We start from the raw sequence: 18,952 nt of genomic DNA on the forward strand, positions 1-18,952 counted from the left end.
GTTCCCAGCGAGAGCTTGTTGAAAAAGTCTAAAATATGACCATGTAACAGCTCATACTGTAACAACGACGTGTAATGTAACAAAAAAAATGTAATAACAACTCATAATGTAACAACTGGTCAATAATGTAACAAAAATACTGACCGTTTGATGATACAGTTGTGTCTCTGGAGAAGAGATTCAACTTGGAACAATTTTTGTTCACCTTGGGTACGTGTAGGATAATGAATGAGGATCCAAGGAAGTTCTACACTGGATGTCACTGTTCCAAGTTTATTATGGTAGAAAAAGTAACAGAATTACTAACCCAATCAGCAATACCCCCACACACTTTGAAGAAACTAAAGATGTTTCCCCTTCCCAAAAACATAGATGGTTATTTGAAGAGGGGAGGTGCAAGCTCAGGAAAAAGGCAAAAAAAAAAAAAAAAAAAAAAGCCACAGAGCAATGCAATGAACGTATGAGTTGGGCAAAACACATTTCACCCTCTGTTTACAGAGTACATGACAACGTGTTGGTTCGAGTGAAGTTGAGCAATCACAGACTTCCTATTTCAAGATGCCATGTTGTATTGCCAGGTGTAGTTGCAAAACGTAACATCACGTTGTCCAAATGCAAAATTAAATTTCAAATGCCAAGTAGCAGTACACCAATGGAACCATGATTCTCAGTTTCAGATATAACCAGTGTCACAAGGTTTCAAGAAAAATGTTGAAAGTTTATTCAGTTGCTGGCAAGGAATTCCCAAGCTTGCACACATCAACATAGACTGCGGGAATTTGAAACACCAGGTTTACACATTTGCTTGAATCCTGACCCAGATGGCAGTTGCCAGTGACTGATCAGTTCACCACCATCCATTTGCAGTGGATGGGATACCTCTTTCTAAGTCTGTAGAAGGGACATGGAACGACTAAATCCATAGTATTGCTCGACAGAGAGCTTTGCTTATTTTTTTAATGTACAATTTTTGGTTGTATCAACCCCAGCTGTTGATGCAACCTCTATCATCTCCCCCACAGGTAATTTTTGTGAAAACCTCCCTGTGTTAGCTATTGGTCACTTTGTTGAGGGGCAAGGGGACCACTATGTGAGTCTTGATGGACGAGTAGATCCATATATTTAGGCCATACAGGAGAATGAAAGGTGGTGAGTACAGGGACCTGGTTGACCAGTTTGTGGGGTGGTGTGGGGAGAATCACCTACATCTGAATGTGGTAAAGATGAGGGAGATGGTGGTGGATGTCAGGCAGAAAAGCCCCTGCCTTCTCCTGGTCTGCATCAGTGGGACAGATGTGGACATAGTCCCATCATATAAGTATCTGGGTATCCACCTGGACAATAAACTGGAGTGGTTTACAAACACAGAGGCCATCTACAAGAACAGCCAGCTTTACATCCTGAGAAGGCTCAGATCCTTTAATGTATGTAACAGGATGCTCCAGATGTTCTATCAGTCTGTTGTTGCGAGCATCATCTACTTTGCTGTGGTTTGCTGGGGTGCAGGCATCAAAGTAAAGGATGCCAACAGACTGAATAAATTGGTCAAAAAGGCAGGGTCTGTTGTTGGTTCCAAGATTGCCACCCTGGAGTAGGTGGTTGAGGAGAGAATGATTTCAATTATTTCAGTTTATTTTCATTTATATAGCACCAAATCACAACAGAGTTGCCTCAAGGCGCTTCACATAAGTAAGGTCTAACCTTACTAACCCTCAGAGCAGCAGTGGTAAGGAAAAACTCCCTCTGAGAAGCAGACCAGACTCAAAGGGGTGACCCTCTGCTTGGGCCATGCTACAGACATAAATTACAGAACAATTTCAATTTCAGTTTTTCAATTTATTTTCATTTATATAGCGCCAAATCACAACAGAGTCGCCTCAAAGGCGTCTTAAGTCTGGACTTGAAAATCTCCACAGAATCTGACTGTTTTTTTGATCCAGGGAGATCATTCCACAGAACAGGGGCATGATAAGAGAAAGCTCTGTGACCCGCAGACTTCTTATTCACCTTAGGGACACAAAGTAGTCCTGCACCCTGAGAACGTAAAGCCCGGGCCGGTACGTAAGGTTTAATTAGGTCCGTGAACAATTTTATAGACTAGTAGCAGAACCTTAAAATCTGATCTCACTGGGAGAGGAAGCCAGTGAAGGGATGCTAAAATGGGTGTAATGTGGTAGAACTTTCTGCTTTTTGTCAAAAGTCTGGCTACAGCATTTTGAACCAATCGGAGAGCTGTAATGCTAGACTACGGTAAACCAGAAAAAGGAACATTGCAGTAGTCCAGTCTAGAAGAGACAAACGCATGGATCAGCGTCTCAGCATCAGCCATAGACAGGATGGGACGAATCTTCACTATATTTCACAGGTGGATGAAAGCAGTCCTCGTAATATTTCTAAAGTGGAGGCCAAAGGACAATGTAGGATCAAAAATTACCCCAAGGTTCGTCACTTTGTCAGTGTGATGTATGACACATGAGCCTAGGCAAAGTGTTAACTGGTCAAATTTATGCTGGCAAAACTGCTGGCAAGTAAAGATAATGACTCCCACCCTCTCCATAAGACACTGGACAATTTTAAGAGCAGCTTCAGCAACAGACTCATACAACCACGTTGCCCAAGGGAATGGTACAGGAGATTGTACCTGACTAGTGCCATCAGACCTGTTGTCTTTGAACTGGACTAAAAAGCTTATTCTATATGTCTGTTGCACTCAACATAACAATACCTCTGAATACTCGTACATGCCTTATTACATTGTTGCTCCTAGACCTTCCAGTGGCATTGAAGCTAATCCTATGACTAGCCCTGAGGAAACCATACCATACCTACCTGTAGAGATTCTAAGATCAATTATCAAGTATACCCTTGATATGCACATGACCATGCTTGGCATTTTCAATCAAGTGTCTCATCTTTTCAGAAAAGTGTCTAGGTCATATCTTCCCACAAACTACATAAGAGATTATTTGGCTAAAACGTTGGATCTTGATGATGAAGGTGACAGTTGTATTAGCATTATGAAGATCTATGTAACATCTCTGTGGCAACTCAAGTGGTCTTGCTCTATGGATCAAAAATGTATTTGATCAAATCCATGTTGGTTGAGTGCATGGATTCTGCTCAGACACAGTGTTTGGGCACTACAAGGGTATTCACATGTTCTGGAGAAAATAGTATACATCAGGTATTGTTTATATTCACTATGGTGTGTGTACACTTTTTTGCATTAAAATTTCAGTTTCAGTTCATTCTACCAGACGTGTTATCTGTTAAACCGTTGCAATGGGTAATCAAAAATTCTTGAAGAAAGAGATATTTTGTTCGAATCAGGAAATGTAATTTATTTTTGCACAGTAACATTTCAGTTTCTTACAAATGATTAATACAATACAGTGTAATTATTATTATAAAGCTACAACACTACGCACTCTCTGATTGGCTGATTTCCGGCTGATTTCCGGTCCCACATAAGACCATTACCATGACAGATGGTCTGGATCGCATATCAGATTTGTTAAAAAAGAGAAAGCTAAAAACACAATTAGAAAAACCAGGTTGGACACGAATGTACTCCATAAATATTTAAACAGCATCTGAAAAAACACACACATTGAAAGCTTACCAGCTAACAACCAGACCATCTGTTAGCAAGTTCTTCATGTAGGTGAAGAGACTGAAAAGGTCTGACTATGAGTCCAAAACCGTCAGCAGCTTTCATATTTGGGTGATACCGTAAGTTGCACGATTATATATATATATGTAATAGCCATATAATAAAAGAATCATTAACCTCGTTTGATCAGTCTGTACGGGAATATCAGACCTCTGTGTTTATCGCACTGACCTTGCTATGCTCCGTCTGTACCGTCAACACCTCAGTCTGTTATTTTCCCATACAAACCACGTGCTTAGTTAATAATCCTTTATTATTTTCCATTATTGATTGAAGCTCTTGCATTTAAGCTGATTACAGTTGTTTAATTGTAAACATTTTTTATTAAAACTGTGATATTGATGTGTGACTTCACAAAATGTGTTAGGATCTCTTAACATGCGTATGGGCATATATACACACACAGGCCGGGGGGGGGGGGGGGGGGGGGGGGGGGGGTGGGGGGGGCTGGGGGGGGGGTGGGGGAGGGTTGTTTGTGTATAAAAATTTTATAAAAATTAAAGTAAAACCAATTCAAAAGAGTGCTTCTAGTGCAGACTAGACTCTATGGTGAAGCAATTACCATGTTAATCCATGAATTATTCACTCAGTCTATAATGTAATAAAGCTATTATACTATTAGGAGAAAAATATTATGCTTGCTTCATAATGTAATAACAGACACACAATGTACTAAGCTATTGCGTTATGTGCAAAAAGTTATGCTATACTCTAAGCATTTTTGTTACATTATTGACTAGTTGTTATATTATGAGTTTTTATTACTTTTTTGTTATATTATGTGTCGTTACATTATGAGCGCTTACAGACTTTTACATTTTTAAATATGAGGTCATATAGATTGATTTAAGCATCACGATTTCTTTTTTAAAGGAAATTTATAACATTCTTTGCCAGTCTCATTGAAACTCAAGGGTGGTAATAAATTATCCAAAGTTTCTATGAGTTGGAATGGCGTGTGAGTCCAGAATGTTTTTAGAACCTTAGACCTCAACAGTTTTAAGAAGAGGAACCTAACCCTTTTATTTCCTGTTAATTGTGTATTTTTTAATGTTGATTTACTGTCTTAATGTATTTATAAATTGTTTAGGTTCTTATTATCATATACACACTATTATTATTATTATTATTATTTTATTTTATTTGTACTTCTATTTTGGCATTTGATTTTTAAATGAACCACAATAGAAATCAGTGTTTTCCATTTCTTATGTCATCCTTGTGTTTTTAATGTATTTACAATTGTATTATGTACTTACATTGAACTTACTAAATAAAATCACTCACCACACTCACACTTTTAATGTAAATATGACTTACCTCCCCTTGCTGGAATGGCGTGTGAGTTCAGAAAGTAGTTAGCAACATCCATTGTTCCATTTTGCAGTGTTCATCCTTGCCCCAAATACATAAGCATTCCAAATGGTAAATGTCAGCTCTCCACAGTTTCTCTGTGATTGAAGTTGCACGCACGCACAGCTGCTGTAAGCAGGTCCTTTTTACTTTGACAAACAAACACAGTGGCAGAAGACATTAAAACACTACATATTTCACTCATAGTACCAACATGAGACATAAGTCACTCATGGTAAGAGCAACATGAGACTTAACTAAACTGACTAAACCAATTGAGCTACAAAAACACAATAAATCAATAACACTAACAACACTGTTAACCTAACATGAACCAAGATAACATTTAAAACATTGTGCATTGTAGCACAATGTCCATCGTTTGCTTGTAAGCTAAAATTGCTAATTTCTCCAAAAATATTTCTCCTTTCAACTTTCAGCTCTCTCCGCGGTTTTTGCGTGATTGTTATGAATTTTAGTATATGTGCTACTTTGGTATGGAAGCTCAAGGGAGCTTCCATAAAAGGTGCTCACCTACATATCAGGAGCTGTTACAACAAATGACTGAACACTGGAGTCGCACACAGAGTCTACTTGAAAGTCCAGACAAGGAAGAGTCGAGCAGAGGGATCAGGACTTCCAGCTGCAGAGTAAATGGCAGGTGGAGCCTAGAGGTGGAGTGGAGGTTCCAACAGCCACATATGGAGTGGACTGTAGTGTGGAGTGGAGCTGTATAGACACTCATGCTAAGAAAGCAGTTGTTGGTTGTAAAACAGGCAGATGTTTATGTTGAATTTCTCACTGTCAGGTGATGAACGAGCAGTGGATTTGGAGCCGGAAGAGGTGGAAACTGTGTAGAGTGTGGAACTGCAGACTTACTGGCAGTCACTGTGTCTTTGGGAGGTTGATGAATGATTCTGGAGAATCATCGGAGAAGGACCCCAGACACAAGGCAGATTATGACAGATGTTGGTCACAGGCAGGTAAATGGGTGATGGTCCTGGACACAATGAATTAAAACAATTATCCACAGTAAACTGATTTCTTATAACACGAGCAATCTCATGCAGAGAGCTGCGAACAATAGTACTGAGCTTGAAAAAACAAACAATCTGGCAATCTAGTACATAGGAGACCTGGGTTTGATATGCTGCAGGTGATGAGTTGATGGAAAACAGATGAAGAAAGTAACTTCTAAAAAGTGGCAGTATGTTTGGCAGTTAATTTTAAAACCATCTTTAACCCAAAGTGGTATATTTATCTCAGCCTTTATAGTAGCAGCACATGCCAGTTCTCGTCTTCCACCTTGCTGGCGTCAGACTTGAAGTGGTGCTGTGTGTCCATTTGTGATCCAGCCACGGGTCCATCCATCTATTCCATCAACAGTCACTCTCATTTCATCTGTCCATGAAACCATTGAAAAATCTGTCTTCAGGTCATCCTTGGTCCAATCTTGACATTTCTACTTGTGAGTCTTGTTCAGTGGTGCTTGTGTTTCGAATATGATTTGATGTTGTATCCATAAATTAAACTAAGCTGATGTACAGATGGACAGGTGAAATATAGGTAATTAATTTGTTTCGTTGGTCTGTGAGTCTTAATATGCCATAATGTCATAATAACATTTTTATCAAAGCTTTTTGAACAGAAATTAGAAAAATATTCTCGATCTGATGTCTTTCTTTGGTCACTTTATATTTTTTGCAGTGGCATTCACTAAAAAAACTAACCATGTCCACTTGCAAAAATAGAAAATTGCAGCAGATTATCAATAGCTGCACAACTGTGTGGCCCATTAAGGAGTGATCTAAAGTGTGGAAATGCCTCTCACTGGGACGTTTGCATATCTGAGGTCGGATCTGTGCAGCTAATGGTCCCTTACGTAAACACACTGAGTCCTTACAACCGATTCATGTCTTCATAAAACAGCCCTCGTTCCATTTTGCCATTTAATTGCGGTGAAACAAATGACTTGCAGGGTTCAGAATGCGCTGCTCTTAACGACGAACAGATTTTGTGTTTGTGTGTCGTTAGTGGCACGTTCTGTTTTCTGTGACAGGGTCTTGACTATACACCCGTTTTTCGTTCTGTACTTACTTTTGCGTATGCAAAAATAATTTATTTTTCTTTAATTTTAATTTTTACTTTTTTAGTTTGAAACGATACATCTGAGCGAGCAAGAGCACAGGGTGATGTCATGGTGATGTCATGCTTCATGCATGGTAGCAGGATGTATTTAGGGAGGCTAATCCTGGTCCGTGCACACCTTTTTTTTTCCGAGGACAAACATGTTGGCTAACGTTGTACAAACATGGCAGCAGACAGATTCAGGAAGCCTCGGGGTCTTTCTGACCACTTTTCTCTGGAAAATCTGAGTTCTTCCGCTGGGTGGAGGCCCGGCGGTGCCACCAGCCGCTTCTGTTTTACTTTATTCTCTATAATTGAGTTAGGGAATGAAATCAGCGGACGGTGATAGAGGGCGGAATGATCTCAGGGAGGTGTGGGCGGTGCACATTCTTCAAGCCACACATGACTTTGTGAGACTCTCCGTGCTTTATGTGTAGAAACATGGCTGCTGTGGTTTTCCGGGCAGTGCCTTAACGGGCCTTTTCTTGTGGTCTGCACATATGTGCAGTTTAAACGGGAGCCAAACAGGGCCCCGAATGCATTTTTCCCCCCACACTGGCACGTATGGCAGGAGCAAGTGATGTTTAAATTTTTGCATTTCTGGCACGGTGCTGCTGAGATGAGACGATCGTTTGATTCAACAGCTTTGACAGATTCTGCAGCCGCCAACTGGTTTGCCATTACAGTGTGGTCCAGACGTGCACAAAACCTTCCTTTGAGTTTTATTTTAGAAATCCATGTGACACAGCAGTATCACCATGTTCAGATCAGTCACTTGTGATAAACTTTAATGGTTTTGATTGTTACAGGTTTGATTCTCAGGTGTGTCATTGACATTTTCAATCAATCAATCAATCAGTTTTTATTCATGGAAAAAAATTTAAAAGTATCCACGAACAAAGAACAAAAGACGATAAATCTTGTAACATTGTCCCTTATAACATAAATTCATTTCTACCATTTCACCCCCAAAACCATCACCTCATCAGTCACCAAACATTAAATAAACATCAACAATGACCTGTCTTTAATTTCAACAATTCCATTCACTTTACTTCCAATTTATTTATTTATTCCCTCATAATTTTATTTTTATACATCTTTTTGAACTTATAAACATTTATACAACACTTGATTTCATAATTCAGAGCATTCCAAAGCTTAACTCCGTAAACAGAAGCACACTTCTGTTTCGTAGTTGTCCGTGTAAACTTGGCCCGAAAATTGTATTTTGTTCTGTGGCAGGCAGCCTGTGTAACAAGACTAAATACATTTTGGACAGCATCTGGTAAAATACCAAGCTTAGCATGCCACATAATAAGAGCATTTTTTGAGTCAACAAAATCCTTAAGTTTTAGTTGATTGGTTGCGATACTATACTGTTTTTTGTTAACAATTCTAATGGTTCTCTTTGTAGCAAATACAAGGGCTTAATGGAACTGCTGTATGTATTAACAATACAGCATATACAACGAGTTACATTGAAATAGATCTTTTACTTTGAATAAAATTCCTATGCTTTTACTTACTTTCTTTTTATGTAATCCGTATGGGCTTTCCAATTTAATTTCTCATCCAACACAACCCCAAGAAACTTACCTTCATTAACTCTTTCAATAATAACACCATCAGTGGTCATTTTTACATTGCTGTTCTTCCTCAGATTGCCAAAAATCCCAGTTTAAAGCCATCTTATTATCATTAAACCAATTTCTCACTTTTATCATTTCTTCTCCTGTTATTTCTGTTGTTTCCAACTAATTACTTCCTGAGTAATATATACAAGTATCATCAGCAAACTGATGAAATTAAAGATGTTTCACCTGTTTGGCATACTTTAATTATTGCTCTTTCTCTTTCCTTCCAAGTTGATCAAGATCGGGATCATCTGTATCAACAGCATCGAAGGGAATTCCGATTTGACCTGTCCCGTATTCCAGAGGGAGAGGCTGTCACAGCAGCAGAATTCAGGATTTACAAGGATTACACACAAGAACGATATGAGAACGAGTCATTCCGCGTCAGTGTTTACCAGGTGCTAAATGAGCCTCTACACAGGTAAGGATATGTGGCTGTTATGGCTCCTACACATGAACAGACTTGACAGTTTAAGATTTTCAGAAACCTGCCTTGATGGGGTTATCGACATTAATCACAATATGTTGATAAAATCAGGCTATTTTATTAAAGGAATGTGAAGTAGGATTCTTGGACATTTAATGGTAAGGTTTTCATATTACTGCCAAACCAGTAAGCAAAACTTATTCCTCCGTTTCAAAGTGTGCACCCATTTCAAGCCCATGGTAGCCAGTGAAATTATTAAGTGGCAATCAAACAATTCATCTGCTTACCTATGACTTTTGAGGAACTACTGCAAGGTACAGTGGCTTGCAAAAGTATTGGGCCCCTTGGTATTTCACACATTTTAATTTGTTTATGCCATTTCAAATACAAAAAGTAAATCAGGTTTGTCAATTAAAAAAAAAAAAAAATGTATATATATATATATATATATAATTATCTTCCTTAAACTCATACTCAAAGCAAATCTCTACAACTTGAAATAAATTACTTAAACATATAAAAGCCAATATGATGGGTTGCATAGTAAGTGATGGGCCCCTTTGGTATAATACTTGTAAATAATCAGTTTTATTGCCAGTTTTCTTCAGACAAGTCAGGCGATGGATACATGAACATTTCGAAGTCAATGAATATGTCTTGAACTTTATTTACATCAATTATGAAGAAATACAAACAGTATAGTACTCTATGGTAAATCTGTGTGGACTAGACAGTTCTCAAAAACTGAGTGAGTCTGCAAGGAGGAGATGCATGAAGAAAGCCACCAAGACACCCAGACAACCCTTATAGGCTTCTCTGCCTGTGATTGGAGAAATTGTGCATAGTGCATGTTTTGAATTTTGTATCCAAAATTATACAGCTTCATGATGAAGAGGCACAGAGGAGGATTCTCTTAAAAAGAAGACCTGAAAGTTCAGCTACAATTTGCCAGAAGGTACATCTGAGATGCAAGCCTAAATTTGATGTTTTGGTGAAAGGAAATCCTCTTTTTCAGCTGGAAATGGAATCAGCTGGAAATGTTCGTGTATCCATCCCCTGACTTGTCTGAAGAAAACTGACAACAAAACTGATTATTTACAGGAGTTTTTTGGCTTTTATATTTTGAATGAATTTATATCAAGTTGTAGAGATTTGGTTTGAGTTTAAGGAAGATAATTTTAGAAACTTTTATACTGGAAAGCCTGATTTACGTTTTTGTATTTGAAATGGCATAAACAAATTTAAATGTGTGAAATTCCAAGGGGCCGAAAAATTTTGCAAGCCACTGTATCCACTCAAGATATTATTTTGTCTGTAAAATACGCTCGGTCATGCTAGCAAATCATTGGCATTAGCAGGCAAACTAAATGTACCCAACCTGAGCTGATGAAAACACAAATTGGTACTCTTGTTTCTTTCAGTAATGTTGGCTGTCCAATGGGATGAATGCCAAATCGGTTAGTGGTGATCCCAAAACAAAACAGATTGCTCATCCATTTCTGAAAGGCTGTGCCGAAATTGAACTATATTTATGACTGACATCAATATTCTGATTCCCATTTGGCCTGATGGGCATCTCCAAATACAAGTTTTCTGTGTTTCTTAGTTTTTTGTTGGCGCCTGTGCTCATTTTCATTTGGTTCTGTGTACAGGAAAATGCAGTCAGGAGCACAGGACACCACATAAACAATAAGTAAATAAATAAAAAATAAAACACCCTACATTCAAATAAGGTATGAAAACCTTGTCTCTAGATGTTGTCGAATTCTCCTTCAGGCTGCTTAAAGCTTCAGAGGAATTAGGACACTGTTGAAGCTCAAGGACGGATTTGTTTTTGACCTGGGTTTCACAAGGTTAAAGGTCACAAGGACATGGGTTAATGTGACCAATCTCAAATCACTTATGTTTACATCAGGATGCTGTTACAGTTCAATATTTTACTGTAGGATCTGACTCACTACACTGTTACAAAAAAGGGAAGAAGATGTTTTTAGCCATTTACTTTTACTTTCCAGTTTTAGGATGTAAGATGGATTAATGCTGGCAAACGTGCTCACTCAACTTCATTTGTTATGTATCAGCTGACTGATTTGTGGCTCATACAACCTCAGAACTTACCCAGTACCTAGTTTCTAAAATCACATCTTCAATCAATGGGCTCTCTGAAGCTCCTCTCATTAATCTTTATTATTTATGATTGTACAGAATAATAGAATAGAATAGAATCTTTATTGTCAATGCACATACATACATACATACAACAAAATTTGTCCTCTGCATTTAACTCATCCTAATTACAGTTAGACACAATCCAAGCTCTAGGAGCAGCCACAGTCCAGCGCCCAGGGACCAAATACAGATGTAGATGTGCCTGGAGAAAACCCACACCAACACGTGGAGAACATGCAAACTCCACAAAGGGCGGGAAGCGATCCCACAACCTTCTTGAAGTGCTAACCACTAAGCCACTGTGCCGCCAAAAAGTACCAACAAAAAAGTAGCAGACATAAAGTAAGAAAAAAAGTAACAAGTGAAAAACACAAAATACGCAACATAAACAATACATAGAAACACTGACCTCCAACTCCCTGACCCTGCCATAAACCTTCCCTTCATCCATTATTTTGATATTGGCCAATACATTTTCCAAGCAAAACCTGTTACTGATTTGCTTGTCAGATTTTTTCCCTGTTGCTTTATGTTCATGCATTTTGCATGAACATAAAGCCACAGTGTAGGCCTGATCCTGTCAGATCTCAGCATCTTGGATGGTGGACCTCTTTAGAAGACCAATGGCTGTGCTTGGTTCTCCAGATGGAACTAGAGTTGCATCAGGAAGCATATCTGTCATAAAACATGTTCCAAATCCCAATGAGGATCTGTACTGAATCCGCTGTGGTGTCCCTGGACAAATGGGGGCAGCTGAAGGACCACCAACTTTGTGTCCATGCATTTTATGATGTCATGAGGTCGCTGGACAGAGATGTTTGGAGATGCCAATACCTTTACAAGAGAAAGAAGGTCCAAGTCTTTCAGGTCCTGGTGCTTTCTGTCTGATTGTATCATTGTGAGACTTGGATGTGAACCAGTGACCTAAGGCAACAGCATGATGTATTTGGTACTAGGTCTCTTCAGAGGATCCTTGGGTACCACTGGAATGTTTTTGTGACTCAGGTGATGAGTATTATTTGTACTGTGAGGGAATATCATCTGTGACATTTTGCCCATGTAGCACATTTTTGTGATCACAATAGTGATGTGCTGTGAGTGCCGGTGCCTCAGTGGTGAGGAGCCCAACAACTGGAAACAGCTAATGGGATAGGCATTTTTCACCTGGCTGCTTTCATAGGTGGTTTGGACTCCATACAAGGTTTGAAACAAAAATGGAAACTGGCGATTTTTTTTTTGTCTTCTTCTGCCCCTGGATGCTTGGGATATACCCACAGTAACTGGTATAGTTCTGCACTGGGATACGGTATATGTTTTAGGCTTCTTGACACAACTAACTGTTCTACATGGAGAAACATGCTCACAGCCATTGGTCTTCCCAAGCACTCTCCCAACCAAATCATGACCTACTCTGCTTCAGTTCTGGCATCTGATGGGATCAGGTGTGTTCAGAATGGTACAGCTGTGATGAAAACTTAGACTTCTCTCAGAACAATCACTAATCACACTCCACCATAAACAAATAAGTAAGCCCTGTCAAAACATCCAGAAAAAAGTGCACAGCAGTATGCACAACAGACTTGAACAGTTATTAACTTACCTTAAAAAGTACTGCAGGTGACGGGTCTCAGTAATTCCATTCATTCACGAATGTGCGTGTGAGGTCCATCTCTAAGCCCAGCTGAAACAGCGCCTTATGTGCAAGGCTATACAACGTACATGGTGGTGAGTGAACATTTAACATGTAGTGAATGCAACATATTTTAAAGGACATGTTCCACAGAATTCATAACAACTCAGATTTTGGCTATTACAGGTCATGTGATGATACACCTGTACTAAATTGTGCACTTCTGTGAACAGTCTGTAAGCATATGCTAAACAAAACAAACAACGACAGAGACTACAGAAAACAAGGTACTCGTTAGTGCTCATTTTTCCGACAGTGTATATGTCATTCAGAGCAAATGTCCCAGCGCACGCTGTTGAATGGAATGTAGACAAACTGCGGCTAAACGTTAGAATGGAGCCGCGGATTAATTGCAAAGTTTACATAAGTGTGATATCATCACGATGACTCTGCCAACAAAGGTGGAGGAAGTTATGTTTTCACCCCTGTTTGTTTGTTTGCCTGTTTGTTTGTTTGTTTGTGTACAGCCTGGAGCCCACAATTTTTCATACATCATTATATATATATTTTTTAACTTAAGATTCATACCGTGATAGGCAAGAACTGATTCTATTTTCAAGGTCATAGGCCAAAGGTCAAAGTCATGAAAAAATCACATCCATATCCATATCTTTAACATTGAATGAATTTTCAAAAACTCATAACTTTGTCAAAAATATCAAATGTCTTTCATATTTGAGAGCATTATGTAGGATGATACCCTTTATTGACTGACAAAGTTTGATCCGGATTTGATCCAGATAACAGATTTTGTGGCAATTTTTGTGGCAATTTGATCATGGATCAAATCATAATCGTCATGATGATCCCACCTGCTGTGTTCCCAGCTGGACTGTGCACTGGATGCTGCATATATAAAATGATTATTTGGTAGCGGCTTAATCATTTTCTGTCCAAGTTAGCTGTTGAAATTGCCTCTGATCGCTTCTGGAATCACAGAGGAGCGCTCCAGCTTTTCTCTTGCTCGCAGTTAATTGAGAGGGAGAAAGCATTTGGAGCCGTCGAAAAAGGTAATTATATTGTAATAGCTTGGTAAAACAGTAGCATGTTCTTTCCTTCTTGTGTGCAGCTGTGAAAGTATGTTTATGGTAGATTTAACATCTCGTAATAATCTTTCAGACGAATGGGACTGTGATGCAGTGCGCTGATGCAATCACTCACACTGTTCACATGTTCTTTACTTGACTTGACGAGCTGCGCGTGTCATCTCTCGCACTATCAAGCATCAACATGCATCAACATATAGTGTTGGCGAGTAGATCTCGCAGTGTTCACAGCCATTTCACATTTGTTGCATGACTTTATGTGTGAGAGTTTTTTGAACATTTCCAAATTCTCTTTGTGCACTTGCACGTGACTGCGCACATCTCATGTTCAGTCTACACCGGTTCACAGCGTGTTTAATCACCAGTACGACACACTGCATACAGGTGCGTGAATCAAAGTCGTGCAAGTGTCAGGCCTCAAGTTTGATCCGCATCGGATCCATATTGTGGATTTTGCGGATGTTTGATTTTAAAACTGAAAAGCCTTTTTGATCGATATTTTGTAATATGTATATGTCACAGACATGAACAAGTGAAGCTCTTCAGCATCTCACCATGTCATTTAGGTCTTTCACACCTTTCTTATGAGTAAATGCTTCAGGGAAGCATTAGTATGGATAAAACCTTTCTTTTTTGCCTCTCACATGCCTGGAAGCTCCTCACCATCCAACCATTTCCTTTAGGTCCTTCAGACTTTTTTCAGTAAAATGGTTCACCACCACCACCACCACCACCTTTTTAAGCATTTTTAAAGCATTTTCCTTATTTTGCCTTTCAACTTCTGGAGGGGCTCTGCCCCCCGGACCCCCCTCCCCACCACCTTTTTAAGCATTTTTCTTTTTTTGCTGACCCCCCCTAATTACAGCCCTCTTAACCCCCTTCCTTTTAATGTAGATGTAAATTAATATTCAAAGTTTTCAGCTAGCTGACCGTAGGGCTGTACAAAATGGCCAAATTATCATATCTCAGTTTTGTCATACAGTGAGGAAAATAAATATTTGAACACCCTGCGGTTTTGTAAGTTCTCCCACTTAGAAATCATGGAGGGGTCTGAAATTTTCATCTTAGGTGCATGTCCACTATGAGAGACATAATCTAAAAAAAAAAAAAAAAAATCCGGAAATCACAATGTATGATTTTTTTAAATAATTTATTTGTATGTTACTGCTGCAAATAAGTATTTGAACACCTGTGAAAAGCTATGTTAATATTTGGTACAGTAGCCTTTGTTTGCAATTACAGAGGTCAAACGTTTCCTGAAGTTTTTCATCAGGTTTTCACACACTGCAGCAGGGATTTTGGTCGACTCATCCATACAGATCTTCTCTAGATCTTTCAGGTTTGGAGTTTCACCTCCCTCCAAAGATTTTATATTGAGTTCAGGTCTGAAGACTGGCCAGGCCACTCCAGGACCTTGAAATGCTTCTTACGGAGCCCCTCCTTAGTTGCCCTGGCTGTGTGTTTGGGGTCATTGTCATGCTGGAAGACCCAGCCATGACCCATCTTCAATGCTGTTACTGAGGGAAGGAAGTTGTTTGCCAAAATCTCGCAATACATGACCCCATCCATCCTCCCTTCAATACAGTGCAGTCGTCCTGTCCCCTTTGCAGAAGAGCACCCCCAGAGTATGATGTTTCCACCCCCATGCTTCACGGTTGGGATGGTTTTCTTGGGTTGTTCTCATCCTCTAAACATGGTAAGTGGAGTTGATTCCAAAAAGCTCTATTCTGGTCTCATCTGACCACATGACCTTCTCCCATGCCTCCTCTGGATCATCCAGATGGTCACTGGTGAACTTCAAATGGGCCTGGACAGGTGCTGGCTTGAGCAGGGGGACCTTGTTGCCCTGCAGGATTTTAAACCATGACAGCATCATGTGTTACTAATGTAATCTTTGTGACTGTGGTCCCAGCTCTCTTCACGTCATTGACCAGGTCCTCCTGTGTAGTTCTGAGCTTTCTTGTGTTTCTTCCACTTTCTAATAAATAATCACAACAGTTGTTGTCTTCTACCAAGCTGCTTGCCTGTTGTCCTGTAGTCCATCCCAGCCTTGTGCAGGTCTACAGGTTTGTCCCTGGTGTCCTTAGACAGCTCTTTGGTCTTGGCTATGGTGGACAGGTTGGAGTGTGATTGATTGAGTGTGTGAACAGGTGTCTTTTATACAGGTAACAAGTTCAAACAGGTGCAATTAATACAGGTAAAGAGTGCAGAATAAGAGGGCTTCTTAAAGAAGAATTAACAGGTCTGTGTGAGCCAGAATTCTTGCTGGCTGGTAGGTGTTCAAATACTTATTAGCAGCAGTAACATACAAATAAATTATTTAAAAAAATCATACATTGTGATTTCCAGATTTTTTTTTTTTTTTTTTTTTTTTTTAGATTATGTCTCTCACAGTGGACATGCACCTAAGATGAAAATTTCAGACCCCTCCATGATTTCCAAGTGGTTGAACTTGCAAAATCCCAGGGAGTTCAAATACTTATTTTCCTCACTGTATCAATATGATATATGGTATGAATATGATAAAAATAAAGAATAAAAATTTCTAAAATTATCTTCCTCAAAATCAAACTGAAAGAAAATCTCTAAAACATGATAAAACCTGTAAATAATAATCAGCTTTATTGCCAGTTTTCTTTAGATAAGTCAGGGGATGGAAACATGAACATTTCCAAGTCACTGAATATGTCTTGGACCTTATTTACATCAATTATGAAGAAATACAAAAGTTTCTTTCGCCAAAACATCAGGCTTTCATCTCAAATGTACTTTCTGTCAAATTGTAGCTGAACTTTCAGGTCTTTTTAAGAAAATCATCCTCTACACCACTTCATCAGGAAGCTGGATTTTATATTTTTAATTAATTTATATCAAGTTGTAGAGATTTGTTTTCAGTTTGAGTTAAGGATGATAATTTTAGGAAAAAATGTATTTGAAATGGAATAAACAAATTAAAATGTGTGAAATTACGGAGCGCTCTAAGTGTCATTGCAAAATGTTTAACATGTGGAGAGCATGTGTGCACGTTTTATTACATTGTGCACTCATTTTGTTATATTGTGCCCACGTTTTATTATATGGTGCGCTCATTTTATTATATTGTGCGCATGATTTATTATATTGTGCACACGTTTTATTATATTGTGTGCATGTTTTAAGCATTGTTTGAGTAAAACAAGGGCACGAGCTACTTAAACGTGGCCACAATTTGTAAAGCATGCACTCAATTATTCAATATTGTCTTGACACATAAATGTTGACTATTAGTCAACAAACCAGGAGGCAGTGTAATACATTTCCCCATTAGAAATGGATCTGGTCAGGGTATATCATGGTTTGGGCACACAAGGACATATAAAGAACTCTAGCTGCCTAGCATGGCATCATCTGGAGTTTAAGCACATTAAAAAGCATGCTGAGGGTGAAGCGTCTCCCCCGTGAGTATGACAATTTAGCTCATAATAAATAATCCTAATAAAACGTGCGCACGTTTTATTAATTCGAGGGCTCAATTAAAGGAAAACGTGCTCACGAATTATGACGGCCAGGAAAACGTGCGCACGTTTTATTAATTTGAGAGCACGTTTTATTAATTTGTGGGCTCAATTAAACAAAGGTGTGCACAAATTATCATGGCCAGAAAAAAAAAAAATCACTTTAAGTGACCTCTCCTGGGTTCCGTATGAAATACCAAGTGTTCCAATACTTTTGGGGGCACTTGAGAAACAGTGACCAGCAGCATCTTACATCTCATATATAGTGCAGCAGATAAGAGAACATTTAGAGTGGAATCCTGCAAATGGTGATACAAACATCAGATTCAGCACAAATAATCCATAGACATGAACTCTTTTGAAAAAAAACTGATTGGCCACTTGAATTTTCAATAGGCAGCCAGGTAGGGGTCAATTGAAGAATTACACAGGGGTCAAAATTAAAAGATGCTCCAATCATATAGAAAACTACACCACATTATTTGCCTGATCATGAAGATTCCAAAAAGGTATAGTTTGAACTCTCTATGACTGAATGTTATGGAGTTATGGGGTAAAAACAGCAAGAATTGTTACAAAGGTCACTTTCAGTTTGTACAGGGGTCAAAAGTTAAAGGTGATCTAACTTTGGAAAAAATTCATACAAATTATTGGTTGAGTTAATAGGGTTTTAAAAAGGCATAGTTTGCGTCATGCTTAGTTATCACGTTATGGGGTAACATAATGTCACATGTAGAATCCAATGTACGTGGACATTGTTTAATCCTTACTTTGCAGACCAAACATTCAGCACAGTAAAACTATTCCATTTATTAATCCTATTCGCTCAACCAATAATTTGCACCACTTTTTTTTTTTTTACCAAAACTGAAGCAACTTTAACTTTTGACCCCTGTAAAAACTGAAATTGACCTTTGTCACCATTTTTTTTTTACCTCATAACTCCATAGAATTCAGTCATAGATAGTCCAAACTATATCTTTTTGAAATCTTTATGATAAGACAAATAATATGAATACCTTTCAATATGATTGGAACATTTGTAAAATTTTGACCCTGTTTAATTCTTCAATTGACACCTACCTGGCTGCCTATTGAAAATTCAAGTGGACACCTTGGTTTTTCAAAAAAGGAATGCATAAGGAGTATTTGTGCCAGATTTGGTGCTTGGATCACCATTTAAAGGATTCCTAATAGATAAATATTCTCTTATCTGCTGCACTAAAATTTGTTACTTTATGTTTGCATATTTTTCCTGCTCCTTTGTATGTGCACATTGTGCATTATTTTCTACAGTATACTGTCTTTCCAAAGTATTTGTTTTGGATTATTCATA

At 38.6% G+C, this 18,952-nt stretch overlaps 1 protein-coding gene across 1 annotated transcript in view; it reads left to right on the forward strand.

Annotated features, from left to right (window-relative positions):
• LOC117507374 (bone morphogenetic protein 7-like) overlaps positions 1-18,952 on the forward strand; it is a 67,430-nt gene that overhangs the window by 27,717 nt on the left and 20,761 nt on the right. The window contains exon 2 of the mRNA XM_034167221.1: positions 9,022-9,211. Within this exon, the coding sequence (XP_034023112.1) occupies positions 9,022-9,211 (190 nt within the window). The remainder of the gene's footprint in view (positions 1-9,021; positions 9,212-18,952) is intronic.

This window comes from Thalassophryne amazonica, chromosome 3 (genome assembly GCF_902500255.1).
Source record: "Thalassophryne amazonica chromosome 3, fThaAma1.1, whole genome shotgun sequence".
NCBI classification, from domain to species: Eukaryota; Metazoa; Chordata; class Actinopteri; order Batrachoidiformes; family Batrachoididae; genus Thalassophryne; species Thalassophryne amazonica.